Source organism: Rosa chinensis, chromosome 1, assembly GCF_002994745.2.
Source record: "Rosa chinensis cultivar Old Blush chromosome 1, RchiOBHm-V2, whole genome shotgun sequence".
Lineage (NCBI taxonomy): Eukaryota > Viridiplantae > Streptophyta > Magnoliopsida > Rosales > Rosaceae > Rosa > Rosa chinensis.
In genome coordinates, this window is record NC_037088.1 from 4,013,668 (window position 1) to 4,036,568 (window position 22,901).

Consider the following 22,901-nt stretch of genomic DNA (forward strand, 5'->3'; position numbering starts at 1 on the left):
ATAACTATTTTTTCACAGTGCTTTCAAATTCTTAAGTAAATTAGAGCGTGGATTTTTAAGGAATAGATCTCAAATCCAAGTTCACCTCAAAATAGAAAACCAAATAGAGGTAGATTTGAATTTGGGGGTTCTAAATCCAAATCCACACTCCCAAATTCCTATTTCCAAAAGGGCCCATAAGGTTTTTGGGGACAACAGATCGCCTCCTCCATAAATATCTTTACAGAACTGACATATTTATTCCCATAAGCATATGCATAGGCATGGAACGAAAACATAAAATTTAGTTTCTTGTTGAAGAACGGTTTGTTTTTCTCTTTGACTGACGTACTCTGGACGGTTCTTTCTTTTTCATCTGGGGTACGGTTAGTTTCTTATTGGACTGAAGCACGGTTTCACTTTCCGTAAATAAAGACTCGGAAGAGGATGCAGAACCAAATGCAATGCTCAACAGCTGCCACTGCTGAACAATTGACACAACCCCCGTCAGAAGTGCAAGAACAGTTACAAGACTTGAGAGGAAGTCCTTACGGCCGTAACCAATGAAAATAGAGGAGCTAAACGCCACCATCATGGTTATGATAGAAACCAAGAGAAATGCCAGTCCGGTTTTCAACTTGCCGGGTAAGTCTATGAGAAAATCTCTTTCAGCATACGGTGAGGTGAGGATAGCCATGAATGTTAATGTTGATATCAAGGCCAACAAACATGCTATCGCATCTGAAATGATGAAAATCCGAAATGAGGTCTTTTGTAAAGGATGATTTCCAGCGACGGAAACAGTAACTATGGCCGCAAACAAAGCACTTGCGATAAGCGTCGAGAGAAGTGTGCATGATCGTGCAGTCCCATTCATCCATTCTTGTCCAGCTTTCAATAATTCATCATGCTGCTCAGAGAATAAATCTTGAGGTGTTATGCCATCGGCTGAATTGTTATTTTTCATCTCTATATGTGAAGGTCGCATTATCTTTTTCACCTCCTGCATAGTGCATATGCAATATGTATGTAAAATAAATAGATAATTCAATTGATCAAGTATTAGAAAAATAGAACCAATTAGCTGGAATTGAAGTGAATGAATCATGGGATGATTATTAGTTAGCTAGGTTTATGACATCAGTATGTGATTAGCGTGCGTGTGTGTGGAAGAAAAAGAAAAGATGTTTATCTACGGGAAATTAATTTAAGGTGTAGAAACATCAGGATTACAATTTTAGATTTTAAGCTCTATACTTCACTACTTCAGTATTGTATGTTTAACTTTTAATATTAGTAGTTCAGTACGTAAACTCAAAGGCCATGTTTGGTTTACGGGTTTGAGGAATCAAGAAAGAGAAATCGTTCATTTCCTTTGTATGGTAAGCACAAATTTGGGAACTATTTTCCTGACAGAGGAAAAAATAGGATGGAAGATGGTTCCTTTCAAAACTCATGGGATGGATTTGTCCTCCTCAAATGTGTTATTGCCAAATTCACCTACGATGATAAATTTTAAAATATAAGGGTATTATTGGAACATTGATATTTTTTTTTTCTTTCCTTTCCTGAACCAACCAAACACTGGAAAGGAAACCAAATAGTCTTTCTTGAATGTTTCCCTGCTTTACCAAACAACGGAAATGAAACCTGACAGGAATTTTAACTTCCCATCCCCATGGAAAGACAAGGGAAATGATTTCCCTTCCGTGAACCGAGGTAAAAAAAAACATCCTAAATCTTATTGAAAAGGAAAAAAAACACAAGAGTTCTAAACAGTCCTATCCTAAGCAAAAACAACATATGCGCGTGCTCACACACACACATATATACATGACCCTTCTAGTGAGATATCTTTTTTTTTTTCTTTTTAGACTAGGTGAAGAATAAATATGGAAAGAGAGAGATTCGAACCCTTAGTAAACAAAAATTTACATTGGAACCTAATAAACTGAATAGTCAAGTCTCCAGATACTGAAATGTGATCGAAAAATAAGTCCCACAAGAGATCCCTTATAAAAAAAGGATTCGTTAGTAGAACTGTTTGTGAGACTCATTTTACAATCTCATTGCAGCAATCTGACCGTTCAAGCAAATTGACTATGTGAGAGAGAGAGAGAGAGATAGAGAGAGAGAGAGAGAGAACCTCAAACCATAATAATTCCCGCTGCATCTGGAAAGCTGCTCCAGGTAATTTATTCAACTGACTAGTTGGAGCTAACTTTGCAACCAAATGAAGTATAGTATTACCATTTTCTTTGTCTCTGAAGGTAGCTATGACATCCTTGATCAGCCCGATCTTGTATATTAAACTAAAGATCCTCTCATTGCGGTTCTTAACTGCTGCATGTATTATGGTCCAATTTCTGTCATCATCAGTAGTTTCCCATATCAAATCAGGAGAATCGTGAATCAGCTGCGCTACAAACTTAGAATTTCCTGATTCTGCCGCGTCAAACAATAGATGCGTAGGCCTTGTTAATATGTCTTTGAATTTTGGGTAGTCTTGTTTCATAACTTCGTCCCAGAGGTCTTTGACTAATGCTTGGGCTGAATTTTCATCTGTAGTTATATTTACATGTGGAATAAAAGTTAATCCTCCTTCCACGATGAACGCAAAATTTGAACAGAGCTGCATAAAGTTGGTTAAAGCACGGTCGCATGCATCAATAATTGTCAGTAAAGCCAATAGCGTCTGTACAAGTTTTTAGTGAATGTTTTCTGTACACTGTACGTGACGGAATTGATGCAGAAGATTTTGTACGTCCAGTCGGTACAACTCGCGGAACATTTATAGCAACCATGTCGAAGGAGAAGTTATTTTCTTAATCAAAATTGTTGTCCATACCCGTTTTTCTTGAACAAAACTTGGTAACAAAATTTAATGTATTTAACTCCTATATTACTTTACAGGTAGCTATTACTTGAGCTAGTAAGAAGAGTAACTCACTTCGCTCGAGTATTTCTCGCAGTAGTCCAGAGGCAGATGTTGCATGCTCTTGATTCAATAAATTGCTCAAGGCAACTCTTAAATTATCCCCATCCAGTTCTAGAAGAAGCTCTGGATACGTTTCCAGCACTTTCAAAGCAAACGCTGTATAATAATTGACCAAAATAATTACTAATTAGATCAGACGAAACTTAACTTGTTAGTGTGCTAGTATATTACTGCACACACACACAGATGGTGCATGATATGCATGGGCACACTCAACGTCAATGGTTTAGATCACATAAATTAGAATATGTTAACATATGACATATACATACAATTACTATTTTTAGGATTTATTTACTGAAACACGAACCTATTTTACTCTAATGAGATCTTATTTATCTTAATAAGAACTTTTTCTTAGTTACCACATGAATTATCGAAGTGGTAACATATGTCTTCAAATGGTAACATATTATATGAAATAGGGCATGCATTAGAAACATTATGATTGAAAGCAATAAGTTTGTGTGTGTGTGTACCAATAAACATATAAAATAGATCATAAAAATTCACAAATAATAAGTACGTACTAAACAAAAGATGAAATGAAATGTAACGGTGTTTAGAGATTTTGGTATTGACCTGAGGTTGAAAACTTAAAGCAAAAATCTTATTCGCCTCTCTCTCTCTCTCACTTGTATTGTTTTTATTGGGCAAGACTCTGATAACTTGGTGAAGAGAGAGTGCAAAGACTTGTGCCTTTTATAGGAGTAGAGATCAGAGTCCTATTCCCATAAGAGTGACCGAGTTCAATTTGATTACTTCTCGTAGGCATATGTATATCTCTATCTTATCTTAGCAGACAAGTAATGGTTCCCTACTATAGTACTATATATAATATCTCATCGGGAAAATATCACAAATAGTGTATGAACTTTAAGCGATTCTACACTTTAGTGTACCAACTATCAGAATGGTGTATAAAGTTTGCTCAAATCTTTCATTTTGGTATACACCGTTAAATTTTCCGTTATCTTTACAAAAAAAAAAAAAAAAAAAAACTGACAAAGCTAAAGGAAAGATAACGGAAAATTTAACGACGTACACCAAAATGAAAGATTTGAGCAAACTTTATACACCATTCTGATAGTTATGAAAGTTGGTACACCAAAATATAGAATCGCCTAAAGTTTATACACCATTTGTGAATATATCCCTATCTCATCAGATACATCTGATATAACCCTACGTGGTTTAAGTGGTGACTAGCCTGCAATATTTTAGTTACCGGGCCCTTTGATACATTATCAATTGTTAGTGTCAAGTTTGTCGTTACTATGTAACTGTCAATAAAGACGTGATTTACGGGTAGTACTAGTGTATGTATAGTCGACCTTTTCATAATAGAATACTCACATCTTTCAAGCTTTTTCCGTAATCGGCTACAAGGTGATGAAAGCCCTTTCCGTATTCCCCAACTGTCAGTGACAGGTACCGAAGCATTTTTACCTTTCTTGGTGGGTAATATGGAAGGATTTTTTTCTTTTTTCTTGGTGGGTACCGAAGATTTTTCATGAGCTAATAAATCCAGTACTGTGGTTAACTGATGATCATTCTTATCTAATTCACTTGCAAGCTCTGCACATATCTTTAGTATTCTCGAGGTAAGACCTGCAAATGTAACCCAATTTATTAATCATCAGAAGCAAAAAAAGAAGAAGAAGCGAGTTCACGAGGTAAGACCTGCAAACGCCAACGTAAATTGATACTTGATAAAAGTGATATATAAGTGAAGTGATCGGCACTCACATTGTGTGAGTCTGATGCATATTTTTGATGTCAAATATTTGACCTTCATACATATTCCTTGAGGAGTTTTAGAGGTAAATGCTGAAGGCTTTATAGCCAACAAATGCAAGGCTGTCTGTCCCTCTTTATCACGTTGCCAGGCAAATTGGGGATTCTTTTTTAGCATCAACGAGGCTAAACCTGCAAATATAATCACATGAGAAAACGACAGAATAATGACCAATATTATCTTATGGAGGCAATTTATACTAATGGATGTATTATATACTTCTTTTAAGGTATCAAATGATATTCTTTTAAGCTGCAGCAAATTAATGTTATTTACTTCTGCACAGAATAAGAACAAAATTTACTTCTGTTAGGGATAATTTTAATGTAAGTCTCATAAAAATAGTGTTTTATTTAATTCTCTGACCAATGTTAAGTTCACATGAGCAAAAAGAAAAGGAAAAAAGAAGAAGTTAAATTCATCTAACAAACGAAAAAAAGTACGTCAACTTTTATGAGAAATAAATCTCGAATCAAGAACAAGACGTTTAAACTTACCGTAGAGACCAGATTTAATGCAAGTGAAAAATAGTTCTTGTAGGTTTTCTTCTTTTGACGCTAGAGAGTACAAACATGCAGCCATTTTCTGATGTCCAAACAAAGCAGCAAAATAGAGTGGCGTTCTTCCTTTGGAACCCAGTAGTCCTGGCAGGTCTGGATCTTTCCGTATCATAATTTTAGCAATTTCTAAAGATCCAGCGGCAGCAGCTAGACAGAAAGCTGTATTGCTCGTTTCGTCTTGAAGTCTCAAGTCCTTTGGTTGCATCTTTTCCACCAACTTCTCCACAAATTGGACTTGTCGCGCTCCCACAGCAACATGAAGGGCAGTATATGATCCTAATGAGATCCCACAACGCACTATTGACTCATCTTTGTTTATTGTTTCTTCTGCCTCTTCCCAATCACCTTTTAGTGCAGCTCTATACATCCTTAGACATAAAGTCGAATCCTTTCCTTCTTCTGTATATGCAAACGTTACATGAACGAATGGTTCAATCATGCATACAAGTCATATTCCCTGAAGGTTACATGCCCTAACCTATGTATAATTGAGCTTGGAACCTATGAATTAACCATATAAGAGCTCTATAACATCTGAAGGTGATTGCAAATGAGGTCAATATCAGTTGAAAACAATCTGAAGGCATGTTTTTCAATTATAACAAAAAAAAATAATAATAAATTAAATAAATGAACGAACAAAATGTTTTAAAAATAAATAAATTAAAAAGGCTTACCTGGTAATCGGAGCGACAAGACTGGAGTTGAATTACCCGTAGCAACCATATCATCAGCTACTGGTTCATCATTCTCATATGCTATGTCACATCCTACGTTTATTGTCACAAAACATACAGTGTATAAGCGTATAATCTCTAAAAGGTCGAATTTTTTTTCTTTAAACTAAAACAGTTGATATGTCTCATTAGCCTTATAAATGCAATAATGCATGAAGCTAGCGTCCTAAAACCTAAAAGCCAACATATATATATATATATATATATATATATATATATATATATATATAGGATAAAGAAGGGAAATCCCTAGACTAATTAATCGGTAAAGTTGAAACAACTTTTTTTTTTTTTTGAGAAAAGGAGATAATATCATTCAATTATTCATAGCCAGAAGGCACGTACATCGAATGCTGTCTTACACCAAAATCATACATGGTATAAGCTACCAGGCAAAGGACAGGTGACCCTCACTGATAACACATGCGCTCACTTATTGAGCCTACATACAGGAGATCAAATCCTCACTACAAAATCTCTCTTTGAAAAGTAAACCTAGTCGCCTAGAGACCTCAATTGGTATACAACTAGAGAGAACTAAGAAGCAAGTAGTAAAAGACTCAAAAGTCAAGCACTAGGCAAGGAGACCCGGGAACCCAAAGCTTCCCATGCCCTTGTCTCGAGAATCCTCCATCGTGACTACTCAAGAGGATTTGCTAGAGGCACGAAAGTGCGTAATTCCCTACCAAAAGTAGAGAGTAATACAAACCTAGGATTCCCAAAGCAAGGAAATAAGACACTAACTAAAGAAAACTAGATAAAAGGCATAGTAAAGACTAAAAACCATAAACATAGAATTGGGTCAAAGGCCAAAGCCCTAGCCCAAATAGAAGATATGGGTAAATGAATGGAAACCTGATTAAAAAATGAAACAGAATTACAAAAATGGATGGGAACTTGAGATAATGGCATGAAGATAATTTCTGACACTAATGCTATAGAGGAAGAAGTCTGAAAAAAACAAACTAGACCACACTCATTCTGAAAATATGACCACTGCACTCGCTCTGAATGAAGAATTTCGCTACAAACAAAAATTTAGGAAAATTTTACAGTACCTACATGTATGTCATACATACATTTACATATATGACAGCAAATTTGTTGTTGTTGTGGTAACATGAGTTATTTTTTGTGTAATCTTAGTTCTGTATGAAGTAATTACTCCATCTAGGACATTGTTACAAGTTTTTCAACAATTTGTTGTTAATGTTATTATTTTAGTTAAATTATATGTAAATAGTATAAAACTAAAGTGGTAAATTTGTTATCAATGTAGTAAATTTGGTTTAATTAGATTATAAATTTTGTTCAGTTAGATGTAAAAAATATATAATAAATATCACAATATCATAGACTGTTCCAAAAGAACTATTCCAGACTCATTACTCATTTTTGAAAATAATAAAGCGCCATCAACCAATATATATATATATATATATATATATATATATATATATCGTATTTTAAACAGTGATAATATGGGCCACTATTGCACCAATATTCTCCAAACTTTTCTTTTATTCCCACTCTAAACCACTATTGCACCTTATGAGATTTGAACACGTGATCTCCGAGGTGTTTAGATTAGCTAACCAACAGACCACGACTCGCCAACGTCTCGTCCCAACTCAACAACCTAAAACTTTTCAATTTTCTAAGGTGTGCACACCTATGCGCAACCAATTTCCACATTGGAAAAGAAACTTAGTCAGCCAATTAATAAACAAATTCCCAATCACAAACTTCGTCAATACACTAGAACTAACTCATCTTGTTTGAAGGCCCAACTTAGAGATCCCAATTCGGGTCCATGACATGAGTGGAGATGAATCATTATTTTATCATTTTAAACAATATTTTGTCATGTTAAACAACGACAAATGTGATTCATGTAACTCATCTTGATGCTATTAGAAGTAATACTTGTAAATTATATTTCCTTTTATCAGTTTTATGATGTGGGGTTCTACACTCTCCAACTTCAAAATGGTAAATCTTTATAAAATTTTGAATTCAATTCTATATTAAGTACTATCAATCCAATGGTCCAAACCATCCTCTATGCATGCGAAGTTTCAAATTACTAATTATCTTTCTTAAAAATAAAACAATCAAATAAATCGATGAACAGTACTTAATTAACTATTTTTTGATGAAACCTAAAATCGCTTTAAAAAACTACTAGCTAATTAGAAAACAAAATTCATAAGTTCCATGCAGTTTTTATGTACTATTGCGCTTCTTATAAATGCAATGTTGAAATTCTTAATTAGCACCTCACTCAAGGTGAAGAATGGCATTTTTGGGGTGCACCTCAGGTAACTATGGCAAGGCGGTTAGATTTTTTCTTGGTGCAAAGTTTAAGCTAAGACAACTTCTTCAGTAGCAGCTAGCTAGCGAGGTTGAAGATTAGGCCGAACACAGAATATATAATGAAAATTAGGTTTTGTACATAAAAGCATCTCCAATAGAATGGTCAAATCCACATGGAGGGTGTGAATCATTCAAAAAGACATACTATTCCTCTCCAATGGAGTAGTCATTGCTTATGTGTAATTGACATATGAGTTTGTGATGTCAAATTTGACATAAGCTCAAAGCTATTCAAATATTTTATGGCTATTTGTTTATTCCAAATGGACCTATATCAATATTTACTTCCCAACAAATCATAATAAATTAAAATTAACAAAAAAATAAAAAAGTAAAACTCATAATATAATATACATTTTGACATATTGGTTGGAGAGAGTGACACGTTAATTTGACATTTGCTACCTAAGTTGTCAAAACCAAATTTAACAGACTCTTTTTGACATCTCTACTATTGGAGATACTCTAATATATAACTTTGTGGATAACTCATCTTGACTAGTTTATGACGTGCCAATCAGTTGCTCACAAGGTTCTAAAAATCGCTAAGCACTAGTCGAGTGGTGACAAAGGGAATAGAGCTTAAGCGGTTTTAATTTTAATTTTATTTTATTTTTATATCATATAATTATATAAAAAAGAATACTAGACTTAAAAGAGTTTCTATTTACTAGATTTTCTATTTCATTAAATCATATGTAGTTGATTGGTGGCTGATTTTGCTACGTCACCGTAGAACGTGGGTCAAAAACTCAAAAAGGTGTATAAGAAGACTAAAAAATCGATGTCTGTCTTTTTTTGGGGTTTTGTCCATTTACCCCATTTCTAGGGATTTTTTTCCCACTTACCCCATTAAGTTTTTTTAATTCCCTTTTACCCAATACCCTCTAAGGGAGTCTTCCCTAATACCCCATTAAGATTTTTTTTTTTGTTTTTAATTTTTTTTAATACCATTTTACCCCTCACCCCTTTGTTACTTAGAGAGAGAGAGAGAGAGAGAGAGAGAGAGAGAGAGAGAGAAAATGGAAGAGAGAGAAACTATAGGAGACTTCGCCGGAGCTCGTCACCGGCCGCCGGAATCCGGTCACCGGCTGCCGCCCACAGGAATTTGCTGAAAATCTCACCGGAAAGTTTTTTTGCCCCCAATAGACATCTATTGCCCCTAAAAGACGTCTATTGACCCCCAAGAGACGACTATCAGCCATGTATTGCCCCCCAATAGACGTCTATTGGGAGACAATAGAGGTTTATGAAACCTCGCCTGAAATCTCCAAAGAGGTTGTTGTAGATCTCATATGAGGTCGGAGCGGTTTATTGCCCCCTGAATAACCTATATTGCCCTCCAATAGACGCCTATTGCCCCCCAATAGATGTCTATTGCCCCCTAATACCCATTTATTTTTTAAAATTAGACAAATAAAACTTTGATTAAAGAAAAAAAACTAGGAGATTACATCAATTCAAAACGTCTATTGCCCCCCAATAGACGTCTATTGCCGGAAAACTCTTCTCAACAGTTACATTACTTGTATCTTTCTCCAACTCAAACTCCTCTAACTCTAAACCACCAGTATCATTAACCACTATCCCCACTACACCAACAACATCAAACTTCCCAGACTCCGAATCATTTGAACTAGTAACATTACCCAACAATGTGACCACTGAAGCTGAACCAGTATCCGCAGGTGAAAAGTAAACATTTTTACCAAAGGGAAGCTCAAAACACTGATTCACAACTACAATAACAACCGCCACACCGATTATCAACACCAGTCTCCGGATTTCAAAGTTGCATAGTCTCTGGGTTAGAGCAAAAACACCCATTTTTGTATGTACAATTCAAATAGCTGAAAAAAAAAAAATCAAGACTTTACATCATTATTCCCCATTACATCTCCTAAATCTTAACCCATTTGCCAGACAAGGAATAATATTTAGCCAAATAAGAAAATCAAATGAAGAACTACTAGAGAGAGTACCTTGAAATGGGTTTTGGGTGAGCCCAGAAGAGACCTCGTTACGTTTCTCGTCGGTGTTCGGAGCTCCGACTCCAAAGTAGTTGCATCTGGTCGAGCTGGTCCAAAGTAGATCATTCAATCAATCACAGCCTTAGAGACGACGACGCCGGTGATGCCGAAGATGAAGTCGGTGCTGGAAAACAACGGGGAAGAAGGCTGACGGAGGGATTAGTGGGGAAGAAGGTTCAGATTAGACTCGGAGCTTTTGTAATTAAGATCCTCCTCCTCCTCGTCGACGACGTCCTTGTATAGAGAGAGAGAGAGAGAGAGAGAGAGAGAGAGAGAGAGAGAGATGGATCCTCGGGTCGTCGTCAACGTGCTTGCAGAGAAAGAGATCGGTGATGAGAGAGAAAGTGAGAGAGAGGGTCGTCGACCTCTTCCTTGCAGAGAGAGAGAGAGAGATCGGTCGTCAACGGCGTCCTTGCAGAGAGAGATCGATGATGAGAGAGAGTCGGCGAGAGAGATAAGGGTCGCAACCTGTGATTTTTAATTTTTTGAAGCCCAAAATCGTCATTTAGCTATCAAGTGGGGTTAGTGGGAACAAAATTTTGTTGGTGGTGTAAGTGAGCTAATTTTAGTCTATTTTGGGGCTATGAGTCAAGGACCCTATTTTTTTTTTTTTTAAGAAAAAAAATTGAGTTTACCCCCTTAAACTTTGGACCTAAAATCAGTCAGGTCTTTAAACTTTTTTTTTTAATCAAACTGGTCTAAGTATTCTCAGACAACAGCACCCGAGTCCAAATTTTAAATCCAAGTTCAAAAAAAAAAGTCATTTGCTGAGTTGGAGCCCACAAGAGGGCCCACACTTCAGATTTTTAAACCCTAAAGGAGGGTAGAATTGAAATTTCAAATTTAATTTAATTTCTAATTTTTATTTTTATTTTTATTTTTTTCTCTATATTCTTTCTCTCTCTCTCTCTCTCTTTCTCTATATCGGCGACCCCTTCCTCTATGACGCCGAACCCCTCCTCCTCTGCCAAGCCTAAGAGGTCCATGTCAAAACCCTTAGAAAAGATGACGATGAACTGAGAAGCTCACAATTGATGGGGCCATGAGTGAAAGAAGAAGCGTTCTTGACGCAGGAGGTGAAATCAGAGTCGTATTAGTAGGAGAGACTGGAGTAATCAGAGTTGCAGTGGAAGACGATGAAGATTCCGAAGCCAAAGGTGGCGAGAACGAAGAGGAGGAAGAGGATTAGGAAAGGGAGGTCCCTTCAAGGGACGAGGGTTGTGGTTGTAGGAGATCTGGAGGTACTGGGTCCGACGGGTTGGTTGGAGTAAGGGGAGGGAGGAGGCGACGGGTCATCGGGTTTGGAGAGGAGGGGAGTAGACGACGTCGTAGAGGGAGATGGGCTAGCTGGGTTCTTCGGAGCTGCCCATCAGAAAGTGGTGGGTTCTGGAGAATTGGAAATGACAGTGAGGTGGGTTACATGGCATTAACTGGTAATCGGAGTTGGGGAAGAGCTAGTTGGGGGAATTGAGGTTCCTATTACCGGTACGAGTGAAAATAGTGAAGACCGGTGGGGGAAGAGTTGGGTGACGGAGTGAATGAGTTTTGTATCGGAGTGAATGGGTTGTGGATTTGAATTTGATAGCACCTAGGTTTGAGTTTGGGTGTGGAAGAGATTTCTCTAAATTTCGGCGTGGTGGCTAATATAGAGAAGATGAGAGAGAGAGAGAGAGAGAGAGAGAGAGAGAGAGAGAGAGAGAGAGAGAGAGAGAGAGAGAGAGAGAGAGAAATAAAAATTAGAAATTATATTAAATTCAAAATGTCCATTCTGCCCTCTTTTAGGGTTTAAAAATCTGAAGTGTGGGCCCCCTTGTCTGCTCCAACTCAGCAGATAATGTCATTTTTGGACGCGGATTCAAAATTTGGATTCGGGTAATGTTGTTTGAAAGTACAAGGACCAGTCTGATTAAAAAAAAAGTTTAAGAACCAGACTGATTTTAGGCTTAAAGTTCAAGCCGGTAAACTGAGTTGTTTAGTTTTTTTATTTTTTTTATTTTTTTATTTTTTAAATAAAATTCTTTTAGTTCCTCTTTCTTGTGGTCCCCTTTCATTCTATCTATGTTCCTAGATCGAGAACTCTTCATCCTCCTCGTCCTACTAAACACCAAGCATTGATCATTGATATCTTAATTTAGATAAATTAAAACCTCGAGGTCATTAAGTCATTAAGTGTTTTAGAGTTTCATTGAGATCTCAGATCTAAATTAATATGAATAGTATTTGCTTCGAAAATTATTCAGATCTCAAATCTAAATCATCTGGGTGGTGAAGTTGTGCGACGGCTTAGGCGGTGCAGCTAAGAAGGTTCTGGACAAGGTCAAAGTGGAAAAGGAGAAGAAACGTCTCGTAGAAGCTTTGACAAAAACTCCCAAATGCACCTAGATTCCCCATCTTGATATTCCGCTCAGCCGGCCACACACCTAGGCACCCGCCCAAATTCAAGCCGCCCAACACCACTGATTAGCTATTAATCGAGTCAGAAACTCATTGCCCAGCGCCTAGGCAGTCGAGTTTTAGAACACTGGTTGCTCATGCAACCTAATACTTAGGTTGCAAATGAGAGGGCATGTAGAATATTATAGAATCCTATAATCAGTTAACGTACTCATATGAGTCAGTAAATGATCAACTAATGATATGGCAATCGGTTGACTATGTGACCTAGTAGTTTGGTTGCTAATATCTAAAAATGGAGTGTCAAGACAAATAAGTGATTAACAAAATAAATAATAGATCATCATATTTAAATGTGGGTGATAAAACCCTCATCCACACATCGTGACTGAGTAAGGGGCGGAGTCATAAATTTTTTTTTTGGGGATGTGGGGTGGTGGGGGCAGAGTTCAAAGTACTTAAAATGCATCGTAAGATAGAAAAATTGAAATATCTATATTATAAAAAGCAATAGTTATAATTTCACAATATAACAACTAATGGTTCAAATTAAATAATATTTTTAGTTTTTTTTTTTAATAAATGCATATTCTAAAATACAAAAGTAGATGATTACATTTTTTCCTTTTTTCTCATTCCTTCATTTACTGCAGGAAAACCCAATTTGGAATACCAAATCAAATGAGATTATCTATTTAGTTACTTTCTTCTCTAACTTCATTAATTTTAAGGTATCAATTGGAAAACTATTTAGAATTTTTCATGTAACATAGAGTAAATTTTGTTTAGAGGTTGAGAAAAAAAAAATTCTCCGTTTGTTGATTCTACTCCTTAGGTGAGTTGCATATCAATAAAAATGAAAAAAAAAAAAAAAAAAAAAAAAAAAAAATCTCAATCAATTATTTTTCCTGCAACAAATGAATTTAGAGAATAAGAGAAGCAAGAAAATAATTTGAGGAAATGGATCTTGTAATTGTTGAGCATTTTTTAATTTAAGTTGTCTGTTATAAATGAATTTGAAGGACAATAGGAAAAAAATTAATGGCTGGTTATTTGATTAGATATATAATAGAATATGTTATTTAAAAAATAAATAACATATTTTGTTTAGTCTGAACCATTAGTTGTTATATGATCTAATGGTCTAGAATCAGAGTATAATCTTAACTATAATTTAGGTGGCCACAGATCCGCCCCCTTAGTACAGAATGCAAAATATATTTTATACAAACTTTTAACATATGTAAGTATGGATAAATACCTTTGTCATTTCTTACTAACAAAAAATATACAATAGTTTTATTGTATTACTACTACAGTCCCATTCACTTGGTCAGCTACTGATCAGGGATTATTTGCTTAATTACCATCTGATTTGCTCAACCTTGATCCAAGGGCTGAGAGATGTTTAAATCATTTGAATTAAAATTTATTATTTTTATATTTATTTAATCATTCAGTCACTTTCTTATATCTTCTCGATACCCAAAAACTTTGCAAACCTAGTTCTCATCCCGGCTCAGTTCCGGCCGAAGACCCAAGAATCTGCCTCCACAGTCACCGTCGCTGCCAACCAAAACATCTGGCTCTCCACCTCCTATTTGCAAGACCTAGTTCTCATCCAGTCATCCCAACCCCATTCCAATTTCAAATCATATTCCCCTATTCCAAAATCCTAAACCACCTTCCTCTCTTTCTCACTTCCAAGTACTGACTTTTCCTCTCTGAAATTGTGATTCTTTCGTTGCAAAATCTTCAATTTTTCATCACTTTTCATAAAAAGCTCGATTCTTTGTGCTGATGCTCTTGGTTCTTCCCCCGTATCAGAAATTTGAGCTATTTGGGCAAAAGGGTATGGTCTAATTTTTGGTGTTTCAATGGCAATCAAATCCTATGAGATGTTGGCTGAGTAATATATACTTGCTCTCAAACCCTTTTGTTCCTTACACATCTATGCTTGTGGGGATTTTCGCTTGCAAAATTGGTATAGTCATGTTGCCTTTAACACCATTGCTACTCTATTTCAATGGAAGCTTATGTTGATCATGAATTCTCTACTCTATTAGCCGGGATGAGAACTGGGTTCTGCAAATTTTTTGGGTATCAAGAAGAAAAGAAGACTTGGGTATCTATAATCAATTCGATTATTGAAGATAAGAAAGTAATTGAAAATGATTAAATCAAAATAAGGGTAGCATTGGAAGTTTGGGTGACAAACTTTGGGTGTAAAGTGAACAGAGCATATGGTAGGGTGACAATATGTAACGTCCCGGACCTAAATTTTACCGTTTACTAGTCATTTGGACGGGAAACGACAATTCCTTTCACTTTTACTTGTTTAGATACTTTTAGTGGCCCTAAAAGTTAACTTTTCGTTCGGGTCAAAATTTGAGGAAACTTCCTTCATGAAAGTTGTAGAGGATGTTAAACCAAGCGCGTGCATATGTGGTGCGTAAAAATCAGAGCTCGTATGTGAAAGTTATAGGCAAAAGATTAAAGTTACTGTTTACGGTTACTGTTCATGGTAAGTTTCTATAAATAGCCGAGTTACTGTGGTAAGTTTCCATTTTTGGAAACCTACCCGGCTCTTTCTCTCTCCTCTCCCCCGACCCTTTCTTCCCTTCTGTCCGGTTTCTTCTTCCTCCGATATCTCCCTTCTCCGGCCGACCCACGACGGAATTCGGGCACCGGCAAGCTCGTCTCCTCCTCCTTGTCACGCCTGTGGTGGTGTTTGGCGGCGGAGGTTTCATCGATTTCCGGCGATTCCGGCCATATCCGGCCACCAAACTGGCGTCGAAGGATCGGTTTTTGCCAAGGATCATTTCGCCCCTATCCTCGAGTCAAGATTTTCAGTGTGGAGGTCGAATCGAAGATTTCAAATCCTAGGGTTCTTGGGATTTTCTGGAAAAATTTCACCGGCCGATTTCGACTGTTTAAAGGTAAAATTGGGTTGTGTTGTAGTTGAGAAAATCGAACAGTGTGTTGAGTAGGTGCTACTGTCAAAATATGGTGGCCATCGGAGGTAGTGGCCGCCGGCGCGTGGGGCCCACGCGCTGCCACCGTTGGCGGCACGTGGAGGCGTGTTGGGCTGTGTTTTAATTCCAGTTTTTAGCCCATTAAATCCTATAAATATTGTAGAGCTTGTATATGAAATTTGGTGAATTTTGGAGAAGCTTGGAATTAATTATGAATTTTTGAAGTTTAGGGTTTCGATTATCGAATTACGAGAATCCGGCCGTCAGATATCTCTCGGTTCTACCTTAGAACCTTTAAATTAACGAATTGGTATTAGTAGTATAATTTGGGTTGCATCCGAGGAGAAGTGGAGATGTTATTATAAGGAATGGATTTGAGGAATTGTATTAATTTGTGGAATAACTATTCACGGAATATATTATGTACAGGGTGACGTACCGAGCGATTGCTCGACGAAGGAACTCATATGCGTGATCACTGGAATAGTACTGTGAGTGGACTTTTGTTCTAAATAATGATGCATGCATTTATTTTCTTGAATTAATGCTTTATTTAATTAACATATTACTTTCCGAGCATATGAATTGATTTCGGAATTTGATTTCAATTTATCTCGTGGATTTGCTTTCAATAATGATTTTCATGAAGTATTTATGATTTATACCGGTTGTGAATTTCGGATATTAATTTGTTATGCTCGGATTCGAATTTATAATTGATGTTGATTTTCGACGAATTATTTCTGAGGTGATTTCCGGAATTATGCTATTTATATTATATTTATATTTGTCGATTTGAGATTTCAATGGAGTTAGTCTTCATATTTATTTATTTATCGACTTTCGGTTTTGGCATTGGGAATGCCTTAATGATGATTTCGAGATTTTCTGGAATATTATCGGAAATGAGATTTCCTAAAGAAATTATAATGATTTATTAATTCTCGCCCATTTGTTTATGATTTCGAGACTATTTTGGCGTGCGGGGTCACGTCGTTGAATACATGGATTTTATCTTGAGAGATTTTGGAGAAGCCTTATGGATTTACGGATTTACTGGTTTTCGATGGTTTCTCCTCACCATACGCGGGTCATGTGATTAGGTCTCCTCCTCACCGACTTTGTGTTGGTGAGTGGCAGTTGAGGTAGCTTATTCTCCTCCTCACTTACTTTGTGTATGTGAGTGGCAGTCGAGGTGATTTATTCTCCTCCTCACGTGGGTGGCAGTCGAGGTCATATTCTCCTCCTCACACAATCTATGTGTGAGTGGAAGTTGAGGTTATTAGTTCTCCTCCTCGCACAATCTATGTGTGAGTGGCAGTCGAGGGTAGGTAGAGCCTGGGAGGCTCCATTACCCGTATGGTGATATTTCTTCCCCATATCCTATCATTACTTGACTAGCGGGGCCTAGTCTGATTTCCGTTTAACCAGCGGGGCTGGTCTTATTCTGTTGAGTGTCGGAGTTTCCATCCTTCCTTTCAGTTGTTTGGGACTAGCGGGGCTAGTCGGTTTTCTTGAGCGGAACTCCTTTTGTTTCGTTTTCCTAAATCAGTGCATGCATCGGGAGATTTTTTAATAAATTAAATGTGGGAAAGTATAAAATCTCTTTTGTTTAAAATTGATTATTTTTGTCCACTCACACTAACGTGTTTTCAATACTTTTCCCCTGGGCCCTTTGGTTTCAAATGCCCAGTTTGCAGGCGAAATTTGTAGAGGTCGGGCGTACATTGGAGTTGAGGCATAGTCAATAGCATGGCTTCCGTGTCTGTCCTTGAATTAGGTTTTCCTTATATACCTTTCCGTTAGAATCGCTCTGATTATTGATGAGGTTTATGTTATTCAAGTTGAGATTTGTATTTTGTGAATTGGAGGATGATGTTGATTTGGGGAGCAGGGTGGCTCCAGGAGCATAAGGATGAATTGATTTAGAAGTGTATATGCTTTCTACAGGTTTTGGGTAGCCCATTTTGGGAGAAGTTCCGCCAAATTTTTGGTAGAATTTCTTCTAAGGTGGGTCCCGCAGGGCCACTTCGGATTTCAGGGGTGAAATCCGGGGCGGGTCTTGTCACAATAGTTGCACCCTTTATAAATAAACTTAAACTATTTAATCTTCATTGAAAAGATAATATAAAGGGAGTTTCTATTCATACCTCCAATATTGGTATTTGGACCTCTCTGTTTTTTCAAATAATAGTTGATTTTGTCAACTCATGTCAAATTACTAATAAAGACATAAATAAGGAAAAAAAAAAATCTCTACGAACAGTAATACTCTTCAACTTGGAAAAAACTTTCTCCTCTAATGTAAACGCTAAAATATATATCGTCAAACATTATTTTACGTTGTAGTCAAAATTTTCAGAATTTGACTTTGTCCTTGTAAAGTGATAGACTTCGTTGCTCACACAGCTGACAATTTACAAGATCTATCACTGCGCTATAAAAAAATAAAAAATAAAATGAGAGAAAATGGGAAATACAAAGACACCTCAGTTGATGAAGCCCTATTCATTCTGAATGCAAACAAACATGTGAAAGAGTGGCGACAAAAAACAGTACTCCAGCACGTTTATATGATAAATGCAGCAATGAGTAGTTGTCCACAAGATTGATCTTCCCGCACATCATCAGTCAGAGCAATTTTATGTGGAACTATTCTATAAATATGATGAAAAATTCAACCTTATGATATAAATCTATAGAGAATGCACTAGACTCATGGTTGATTATGGTAATTTCCTCCACTATCCCATACATATCTAAAACTAAAGAACCATGTTCATTTCAAGTTGCTATTGAATCAGTTTAGGGATAATGACACCTAAATGCAATGAAAATAATACTTGGAAAACATATTTGTACGAGATGATGAGCAAACATGGTATTGTTGCCTACGCTAACCAAGAGTCGACAATTCATTGAAAAAGTGCTAGCACCTCTGTAACTCGTATATGGAGGATGAACTTCCAAAAATGAAAAAAGAAAAATTGCTGCAATTCCAAATCTTCAAAAACTAAAGGAGGTCCAACTAATGATTTTTGAAAGTATGAATAGAATCTTAAAAAAAAAGAGCTTTTATTGATTTTATTGGACGATGGGCATTTTAGGAAGATTAGAGAGGTGTAGATAGCAAAATGGTTATTTGTAAAAGAAAGTTGGAGGTCTATTAAGTGGGGAGGTCCAAATATCAAATTTGGAGGTATGAATAGAAGCTCCTTTCAAAATTACCTAAAATAGAGAGAACTTATTATGAAGACTTATTTTAAAAGTGACTATACAAACTAATTAATCTTTTAACTACTTTAACTAAAATTTGATTAAAATATAGCCAGCATTGCTAAGAGTATCTTTATCAGACTCTCTATTTTGGCTCCTTAGTTATTTTGGAGAACTTGTTTATTTTTCTATTTGGGGAAAATTTTGGTAATATAACTGAAGTTTGGCCCACTATGAATTTTTATACATAAAGTTCCAAAATATAAACTTAAGCCTGATCCAGTATACGTACACAACGTCAATGACGTCGTTAGTTTATGTGACATGTGTCATATTTTGAGGGGTAAAACGGTCTCTCTCTCTCTCCCCTTCCTCACTTCACTTCGTTGATTTTGCCTCTTAAATCCCAAGCCCTTCTGCTCATAACCACCACCACCGCCATTGACGCCTCCACCCCTAACCTTACCACTGGTCTCTACCACACTGACTTTGCCCTCTTCTTCTTGACTTAGTCTCGCTCCTTTCTCGGCGGCTGCTCTCTCCACCCTAACCTCTTTTACCACGCGTTCAACTCTCCCCCACCTTCTTCTTCCCCTTCTTTCCACATCAACATCAAGCCTTCTGTACGGGTGCGAGAAATTGAGCTGACCTCAATTGCGTGTCAATTGCCAGAGAAGTGGAGCAAGAGTGGAGGGTTTGAATTAGGGGGAGAGGGAGCGAGACATTGCAGTTCTCTATGAGTTTTGAATCGGATCACTGCGGGGAAAAATCTGATTGGTTGGGCGGTAGCGGAGGACTTTGAGGTTGCCGCCAGTATAATAAGGAACAACCCATTCCAAATACTCGTCACAGTTGAAGGACCATAGGAGGAATTGCAAAATTGGGTGCATATTTTGGGTCATGGACCAACGGTAATTGCTGGTGAGGATAGGGTTGAGATTAGAATTGGGGTTGAGTTTGGTGGATGTGGATTTGAAGGTGGAGGAAATGTGGTGGCTGTGGCCATGGAGGAGAGAAAGGGGATGGGTCTATGTAGATAGATAGATAGAGAGAGAGGGGGGGGGGGGGGGGGGGGGAGAGGGAGAATGAGTGGGTCAGAGAGAGTGTGTGAGAGAGAGAGATTGAGGAAACTAAAAGTACTAAATTACCCTTTGACAAATGAATAATGACATAAGGGTTAACGTCGTTATTGACATCGTGTACATATATTGGGTTGGACTTGCAATTTGATGTAATAAAATTTATGTTTTAGAACTTCATGTACCAAAATTCATAGTGAGCCTAACTTCATGTATTATTCTTGAATTTTAGAAGATGCACCAGACTCCTAAGTGACTCTCCATTATAACTTTTAGTTATCTCGCTCCTAAATATAGAGTGCGAGCTAAGGTTCCCTATAATATAAAACATTCTTTTAAGTTACTTTATGTAATATATAAATATAAATTATCTAATCTTCACTTAAAAAATAATATAAATTCAAAACTAGTTAAAGTAGAGAGCACTAATGCATACGTATTTCTAAAGTGGCTAGCTAAAATGACTTTTTAACTACTTTGGCTAAAACTTGACTAAAAAATAGTTAGCATTGCTAAAGAGCATCTTTAGCACACTCTATTTTGGCTTCTTAGCTATTTTAGAGAGTATGTTTAGTTTTTTATCTATTTTAGTAGGTGCACAAGACTTCTAAGGGGCTCTCCATTATAACTTTTCGCTATCTCGTTTATAAATATAGAGAGCGATTGAGACTCTCTATAATTTAAAACATTTATTTTAGGTTATTTTATGTTATTTATAAATACATTTAAACTATTTAATATTCATTTAATAATATAAATTCAAAACTAGCTAAAATAGAAAACACTGATACATACGTATTTCTAAAATAGTTAGCTAAAATGACTTTTTAGCTATTTTGGCTAAAATTTGACTAAAAAATGGTTAGCATTGCAAAAGATGCTCTAAGCGTCTAATGTTAGTATGATTTAACTCTATTGAATCAGTCAAAGTAGATTGAGGTAACTTGTTCCTATCTCAGATAATATTCCAGGGTTTTTCTTTTTGCGTTTATAGAATGGTAAATATCAGATGTCTAATACTAAAAAGCAGCTCAATATGTAGCTGAACTATATATCGTTGCATCATATATACACTATATATATATAGTAGAACACACAAAATGACTAATCATCAGCTGCTAGCTACTTCAGTTGTATTACAGATTTACAGTCATATATATTATGGATTTAAAAGCAATTTAATCTCATCGTTAACAATCTGGTTATTTTGGAAAAGTGATCTTGTAATAATTTTAATAGTTGTAGTCTAGCACGTAAATATAAATTTGTTCAACAGATTTATATGTATAGCAGAGAATTTCCATTGGGAGTTTGGAGCTCTTGCATGTATGTCATTGTTTTCAGAGACAAGCTTTCCACCGTGAAGCTTTCAGCTGGCAATTAATTAATGGCCACCGATGAAAAATACAACAACAGAAGGCTAAAAATAGCTCCTCTAAAACAACTTAATTGAGTCATGTCTAAATGAAAAGCTTGAACAGCTGAAGTTGGAAGAGATCTCTGTCTAGCTACTCTTGTCTATAGCTTTATACAAACAACAAAGACCAACAATACAAAAAAGAAAAGAAAAGAAAAGAAAAGAACAGTAATGTTTCTATACCTGAGCGAAAGCTGGATCCAAGAGTACTTGAAGAGGTTGAAGTACTGAAAGACATAGTGGTTGATCTTCAAAGAGAAAGCGAGGACATTCTTGCGAATGGAAGTACGATGAAACAAGAAATTTGCGATTATATATGTATATAACTATAGTTCTCGGTTGGTCGGTTTAATTTGCCATTGATTATATCATTTCCTGTAATTTATAATTGTTTTGGAATTAGTCCGACACGAATAAATTTTAAAAATTGATCAGCAGCTAGAAAGGTTTGTATCAAGTAGTAGTTTTTTTTTGTCGGTGAGCTGTGGCCTATTGGTTAGCTAGTCTAACTAACACCGTGGAGGTCACGGGTTCAAATCTCACTGACATCAGGGATGGAGAGTTACATTGTCGTCCAAAAAAAAAAAAACTTTTTTACTTTTTTTTTTGGGGTCAAAGTACGTGATAATATTCATTAATTAAACCTAAAGGGATAAAACCCAAAGAGAGAGCCTAAAGCTCCAAATATTACAAATCTAACCTAATTCCATATGAATCTGGTCATAAGAAGGTAATCCTAAAAATAAAAATAAAATATCCTAAATTAATACCACTGCAGCCGCGCCACCCCAACATTCCACGTCATTTTGACCTGGCCAACCCATAAAACTATTGCTATATTGTGTTTTAGCAAGGTTACCCGGTTGCCCTAAGTCCTGAAACTACTTAGGTCATCTCTAGTTTGGGTTTTTGTTCGACCATTTTTTTATATTTCTTATCTCAAAGGCTTAGTTAGTATCGCAACTCCAAGAGGGACTGTCGACCCAACATTGAGGTCCCACCTCCTGATCGGCAAGCGAGGCGGTGGCAGAATTAGCTTCTCTTGGAACCCAGTTCCAGTGAACCTCAGAGAATTCTGACGGTTTGAGATTCATATTCTGTTCAAATGCCATATACACGCACATATATAGAGATTTTAGAGATCGAGGACCTCATTAAATTTGAAATTTTGAGGATATTTATAATTTTAGCATGTAGTTTAATAATTCAAACCACTCATTCTCTTGTTACACATACACATCTAAATCCTATAAAAAATTAGCTAAATCAGAAAACGTATAACTATCTGATTAGCACTATCTTTATTGTAATTTTATCACATGAACTACATTTGTTTACACAT

The 22,901-nt window shown here is 36.4% G+C and overlaps 1 protein-coding gene across 2 annotated transcripts; it reads right to left on the reverse strand.

Moving 5' to 3' along the window:
• Positions 1 to 25: 25 nt before the first annotated feature.
• LOC121051084 lies at positions 26 to 21,835 on the reverse strand. 2 transcript variants are annotated; one of them, XM_040513028.1, is made up of 8 exons: positions 21,743 to 21,835; positions 6,013 to 6,105; positions 5,273 to 5,734; positions 4,727 to 4,906; positions 4,334 to 4,588; positions 2,930 to 3,073; positions 2,126 to 2,541; positions 26 to 982 (listed from the first exon to the last, which is right to left on the reverse strand). In XM_040513028.1, exons 1-8 carry the CDS (start codon positions 21,795 to 21,797, stop codon positions 284 to 286), a joined length of 2,304 nt encoding a protein of 767 aa, XP_040368962.1. In that variant the 5' UTR covers positions 21,798 to 21,835; the 3' UTR covers positions 26 to 283. The 2 variants fall into 2 exon arrangements, with proteins under 2 accessions (XP_040368962.1, XP_040368963.1); XM_040513029.1 differs by lacking the exon at positions 21,743 to 21,835 and adding an exon at positions 10,431 to 10,643.
• Positions 21,836 to 22,901: the final 1,066 nt, after the last annotated feature.

Bases quoted from the DNA above. Each gene is read 5' to 3' on its own strand.
- LOC121051084 (XM_040513028.1), bottom strand. From the start codon at position 21,797: ATGTCTTTCAGTACTTCAACCTCTTCAAGTACTCTTGGATCCAGCTTT. The intron at 6,106-21,742 runs GTATAGAAACAT...CAATAAACGTAG, and splicing joins TGGATCCAGCTTTCGCTCAG to GATGTGACATAGCATATGAG. The intron at 983-2,125 runs GTTCTCTCTCTC...TGCACTATGCAG, and splicing joins GGGAATTATTATGGTTTGAG to GAGGTGAAAAAGATAATGCG.